The sequence below is a fragment of the Apis laboriosa genome, unplaced genomic scaffold (genome assembly GCF_014066325.1).
Source record: "Apis laboriosa isolate Shangri-la unplaced genomic scaffold, ASM1406632v1 scaffold25_cov139, whole genome shotgun sequence".
NCBI classification, from domain to species: Eukaryota; Metazoa; Arthropoda; class Insecta; order Hymenoptera; family Apidae; genus Apis; species Apis laboriosa.
Genome location: NW_025222552.1, coordinates 951356 through 957557, shown reverse-complemented (window position 1 = coordinate 957557; position 6202 = coordinate 951356). Strand labels below are relative to the sequence as shown.

The following is a 6202-nucleotide window of genomic DNA, read 5'->3' as shown; positions in this document are numbered from 1 at the left end:
TTCTTTCCGTTCAAGATGGAAAAAATAATAAAAAGTGATGTAAATTATAAAACAATGAAACAATAATTCTTTCTTTAATTATACAATAAATTTTAATATATCAAATATCAATTTTCTAAATAAAATTCAGATAATGAGTATCACAAAATATTACGAATTTTATTTGTAAAATAAAAATATTAATTTATATGAAAAAATATATAATGCAATTTGAAAAAAGAATACACGTACAATTTTATTATTGGATAATTTAAACTATTTTATTTTTTCTTAAATTAATTTATCTTGAACGATAAAAAAATGATAAATTGTTCTAACTATATGACTATCCCAAATATATAAATAGTCACAAAATTATTCAGCCATATTGGTATTCAGTATATTTTATATGAAACAATATATTAATAAGAAAAAAGTAACTCGAAATTTATTTATAATGATAATCTAATTAGTTGAAAATATGATAGAATGAAAAATGATATGTTAATTAATGAGATACAAAATACTCAGATGGCCAGATACTTTGTGTTCAATTATATTATATAAACAATAAGTAAAGATAAAGCTAACATGTGACTCGTTTTATAACTTATAAATGATCAGTTTCAAAGTCTTAGGATATTTTGATTTTGGAAGAGTTATTTTAGTTAAAAATATTACAATTTATTATCTTAAAACACAAAATTTAAAGATAACTACATCCAAAATCAACTAACATAAGGTTATTTTTTTCATCGTAAATTTCATTATTGGAACATTATGACACAATTAGACAAGTAGGATCACAAAAAACTGAGCTCATAAATAATTTCAGAATATAATTTTTATAGCAGTCTTTAACTTTGGCATTATTTCAAATGATAAATTAAAATCATATAATTTTTATAAACAATAATAGTAGTTTAATAAATAATATATTAATATTACTAATGTCTTACTAATTACTAATGATAATATAGTACTAATGTCAAATTTCACAACTGAAATTAAATTATGAATTATTTAAAAAAAAGAAGTTATTTTATTTATATTTCAACAGAAATAATGTAACAATTTATAGAATCATAAGCTGAAGATAATGAAATATTAAAATAATGGAACTAATGTTTCAAACAATACATATTTATGAGCTCAGTTATTAGTTATTTCATCAAATCAACATTCATCATCATTCACACCAAAACTTTTCTTTTGCCAATTAATTCTTTAAATTTAAATATTACTATCTGGTTTATTGGAAAAACCCATTGGTTGAGCATTTTCAACAAGTGTAGCTTGCATACTCGATGAAGGAACCTCAATATTCGTCGCTGCTGATCTCATTTCACGGAAAGGTGCTCTAAAAAATTCATAAATTATTAAGATTCAAAATAATTAATAAACACATAAAAATATGTGCATTAGAAGTTGTATTATAAAACACGTATCTATAAACTATAAGAAAGCATTTTAAAGCTACAAAATGAGAAAATAAAGATTTCAAAGGAAATATAAAAATATAATTTAAAATTATTTAATTAAAATTGCATCCATATAATATTGGAATATCTTGAATAATAATTCTAAATATTTAAAAAATTTTAATATTATTGTATTTTATTTACTTTATAAGTGTTTTTATAAAAACTAAAAGTTGAGCTGAAATTTAAATACTATAAATATATAAATATTATTACTATAATATTATATTTAAATACCATATATAAAATTATAAATGAAAGAAACCAGCAGCAGCATGCAAGTCATTAATCTATATAACAATGTTTAAAAAATAAAGGAATAAAGCAACATATCTTTCTAATGCAAGAAAGAATCTAAATATATGATCTAAAATTAAATGTTATTTTATGAAATTAAAAGAATGTATTTATGTATAGGTAATTAAAATTAAATTATTATTTATAATTATATATTATATATTAGATAATTATATTAAATAATAATAAATAATATATTAAATAATTATTTAAAATTATAAATTATTCTTAAGCTTAAGCATACATATAAGCCTTTCAAGATAATTGACTCATGAATATAGACAAATTTTAAAAAATATAAAATATTTATATTATATTAAATTAAATAATTTAATTTTAGAATAAAAACTTAATCGAATATATTAGTAAAGCAAAAAAAAATCATTATACACAAATAATAACTTAATTATAATATCAAAGAAATTAAATGCATATTGTCAAATATATTGGGCATAACAGTAACATTAAAATATAATCATGAACCTAAAAATTTATATATCTAAAAAACTACAAATGTAAAAATGACAATAAATTTTATATATTATTGCCTGGTTAGAGAAGTGGTGCAATGAATGTTTGATGATTTATGTAGGCCTCCAGACATCAGGATCCTCCACGAGAGTAGTATGGTGATCTGTAGTAGGAGGTACTGTACCCTGTGGGGAACTCACACCCGACGTTATTCCTGCTGGGTCGGGCCTGGTTCCTCTGTTGTGATTAGTGTATTAGTAACAAAAATAAAAATTATACTTATCAAATATATTATATTTTATGATTATATTTTAATAAAACATAGCTTACTAACAACACTTAGCTGTTAAATGAAAATGATATATTTTATTGCTTTGTATGATGATACATGTTTTATAAGACTTCAAAAATAAAAATATTATGTGTTAGTTAATTTATATATAGAAAGTATCCATAAACCATAGTTATAGATTAAAATATAGACACAAATATGGAACAAATAAAATAATTAGTTTTTCATCCACATCCCAAGCAAATAACATATGCACATGTTACTATAACAACATATCACTCAGTGTTTCAACTAAATAAAATAATTATGTAAAAAATTATATTAATTTCTTAGAATTGAAACAAAACATATACTTATTAATGAATTATCCATAGAAATATATTTTTAATTGTCTATATAATTTCAATATTAATAATTTATCTTATAATGCTATAAATGAAACAAATATAACTTACTTTCGTCCAAGTGACATTAATCCATATATTACACCTGTTGCAAATATTAGACCACTGCCAAATAGACTACTCATTCCTAAACAAAGGAAGACTGAAGGAAGTGCTATTCTAAAAAAAATAAGAAAAAGCATTGTATTTAAATATTAAATTTAATGATACAAATTAATATTAAAAAAAAAAATTGAAATCATAGCTTATATATCCCATCAAATACATGATCTACTTACAAACAATATGCGACTGCTCTATTCCAATAAGGTCTCTTTTCAACCCAATCACTTAAGTTTTGTACAAAATCAATAAATAGACAGCAACATGGTGCTTCTATCATTATAACTATAAAACCAGCTACCATTTGCCACATACCACTTATTAGACAATCTACAGAACCCAATAATATTGATGCACAATTCCATACTCCAAGAAAAATAGCAACTGTAACAAATCAATAAAAACTATTGAATAAATATAGATTATGAATTATAAATTATGAATGATAATGTAAATTATAAATTCTAATTGCTACATACATATTTTTGTAACATCTAATATAAATAATATAAATAAAAATAATACAAATAATAAAATTTATATAATGATAAAAATGATTTAAAATATTTGAGTGCTATTGTGCTATATAATTATTTGTAAATATAAAAAGATCACAAACCATAAATCATATCTTAATATTGTATATCTATGTAAAATATTAACTATTATATGCATTTATTATGTACTTTTTAAAAATATAACAAATATGTAAAAAATGCAGTAAAAAAAAAAATAGTAATAGTAAGTTAATTATATGATAATATGTATCTTATAATATTCTTTAAATTTAAAGACTTACTTATACTACCCACAGTTCCGAGTCCTCGACCAGCATATTTCATCCACCAAGGTACATCGTCCTTGGCAACAGGGTCCTGTCCTGGTCTTTGCATAATCGATGATATTTTCTCGGCGAACGACTAAAAGTCAAGAAATTATTATTACTAGAACATATAATGCATATCTAAATAATTTTAAATTTCAATAATTTAAAATATATTTACCATTTTTATCGTTCTTTTATCTCCCCTTCACCAGCTGACAGGACCAAATGAGATTGACAGTATATATTATAAGGATATGTTGATGTACAGAAAATCGACCCGTGAGTTTCTTAATTATATAGACAGAGGCGCTTATATCTGTCAACGATTTTGTACGTGGTTCTCACGTGAACTTCTTTATGGTTAAGCACTGTTTCTATTACCAACTTATTAAATAAATATAACCTCAGAAACAGATTTCTACCAATCAGTGTCAAATAAATATTTGTAGTACTATTCATAACATTATATTATCTTTATTCTTAACGAAATAACATTATATATAAATATGTTTTTAAAAATATTAATTTATTGAAACTTAATAAATAATTTTATCAAATTATTTATTTACAATTATGAAAAGAAAATACATTAAGCAATATTAAATTAAATATTAAACATTAAATAATATATTATTGCTCTTCTTTTTATTAATTACAATATTAAAAAATTTATATTTATAAGAAATCAAATTTGAATTAAAAATTTGATACAAGATTCCTAAAGTAATTATGTTTTTTGTAATAATATATAAAAAGAATACTTAATTATTGCAATATATACATATTTTTATAACAAATATAGACATATTAATGATAATTATCAAATAATTTTTTTATTAAAATCAAATCATGTTGTATATTCAGTAAAATCATCCATATAAATACGTTTATTTGATCTTGGGGATAGATCATCAGTTGTCCCATCTGGATTATTATTTGTTGATTCTTGTAATACACGATTTCTAAGTCTTTTAATATGTCGTAAACGTTCTAACCAATTAGAAGCATATGGATTGTGACTGTTTTGTTCTAATGATGATGAAACCATTGAAGCAAGCTGCAAAAATGAAAAAAGAATTTTTAATTTCTCTGTAATATAATTTCTGTTTGAACTACATTTTAAATAAATATATATTATAATTTAAGAAATAAAATTAAAATATAATACCAAATTAAATGAAATTAATAATTACATAATTTAATTTTTATTAATCTTACATTGGCATGAAGAGCTAATTGTCGAGATAAAATAGCTAAATTTTGATCAGAAATAATTTTTGGTTCACTGTGTCTAATATGTTTAGCTAATTCTTCTTTTACTTGAACTGTGACTTGATTAGTACCATGATCTAGAGGTTGAATTACAACACATGCATAATTGAACTGTCCCTAAAAGAACATATTAATATTAAAATAAATATTAATTATTATTACTTCTAATTAAATCTTGAAAATGATATAATAATACATACTTTTACAGTTTGTATATTATATGATTCTCCAGATTCATTATAAACAACAGTAACATAGTTATTTCCAATATGTTGCTTTTTAGATGTACATTTTGGATCACTTAATTTTGTAGGCATTAATGTAGCAACATGAAATGCTACCTAATAAAATTTAAAAAATTTATATTATTAAGAATATAGAATAAAAATTTATTAAGAATATAGAATAACAAAAATTTTAATAATTCATTTTAACCTGTGTAACATCATCTTGCCAAATATATGCGAAGTTTCCATTTTCACCATTACGATCTAATCCTCCCAAAAACACACTTTCATCAACATCTTTCAATCGAATTAATGTTCCTAATCGTTGTAAGAATTCTGTATATCGAAGTGATCCATGTTGATTAGCTAAAATTTCAGTTTCATTAGAAGCTTGTCCTGGACCAACATAAAGAACTCCAATTTTGTGAGTTTCATATGGTTGTATTCTATCTAAATTTGTTACTGCTCTTTGTACAGCCGTTGTCTGTGGAACCAATAAAGGTTTTTCTGAAGGCGAACCAAAATGTGCTGTATGATATAGTTGTAAAAACACAAAACTGTAATTTATAATTTATGTATAAATTTTACATTATAACAAAAATAATTATTAAATATTTTTATTTAAAAATATTATAACATTACCTAGGATTAATACCAGTTTTTGGAGTGTCTTTTATTCGTGGTGAATTTCCTCTACGAATATTATCCCATTCTCCACGAGATTTTTTCACAGGACTCATTACAGAAATTGTATGACCTCTATCACGGAAAGGTAATGGCAAAGGTGGTAACATTGAAGGATCAGCTTTCTCATCCTTTTGCTAAAATATATATATATATATATATATATA

General features: G+C 22.4%; 2 protein-coding genes across 6 annotated transcripts in view; both read right to left on the bottom strand.

Annotated features, from left to right (window-relative positions):
• Positions 1–641: 641 nt before the first annotated feature.
• LOC122713597 (calcium channel flower) lies at positions 642–4171 on the bottom strand. 2 transcript variants are annotated; one of them, XM_043934197.1, is made up of 6 exons: positions 4031–4171; positions 3826–3946; positions 3203–3410; positions 2976–3083; positions 2306–2465; positions 1206–1339 (listed from the first exon to the last, which is right to left on the bottom strand). In XM_043934197.1, exons 1-5 carry the CDS (start codon positions 4031–4033, stop codon positions 2342–2344), a joined length of 564 nt encoding a protein of 187 aa, XP_043790132.1. In that variant the 5' UTR covers positions 4034–4171; the 3' UTR covers positions 1206–1339; positions 2306–2341. The 2 variants fall into 2 exon arrangements, with proteins under 2 accessions (XP_043790131.1, XP_043790132.1); XM_043934196.1 differs by lacking the exon at positions 2306–2465 and having other exon boundaries at positions 642–1339.
• A 422-nt stretch (positions 4172–4593) lies between these two features.
• Positions 4594–6202, bottom strand: part of LOC122713643 (tuberin) — a 10257-nt gene continuing 8648 nt past the window's right edge. For 3 of the 4 annotated variants that reach the window (XM_043934281.1, XM_043934282.1, XM_043934284.1), the window contains 5 exons: positions 5994–6172; positions 5560–5908; positions 5325–5465; positions 5071–5241; positions 4594–4909 (listed from right to left, as the gene is read on the bottom strand). In XM_043934281.1, coding sequence (XP_043790216.1) covers positions 4700–4909; positions 5071–5241; positions 5325–5465; positions 5560–5908; positions 5994–6172 — 1050 coding nt within the window. In that variant the 3' untranslated portion in view covers positions 4594–4699. Of the gene's footprint in view, positions 4910–5070; positions 5242–5324; positions 5466–5559; positions 5909–5993; positions 6173–6202 lie in introns of those variants that run through there. The other variant, XM_043934283.1, reaches the window with a different exon arrangement.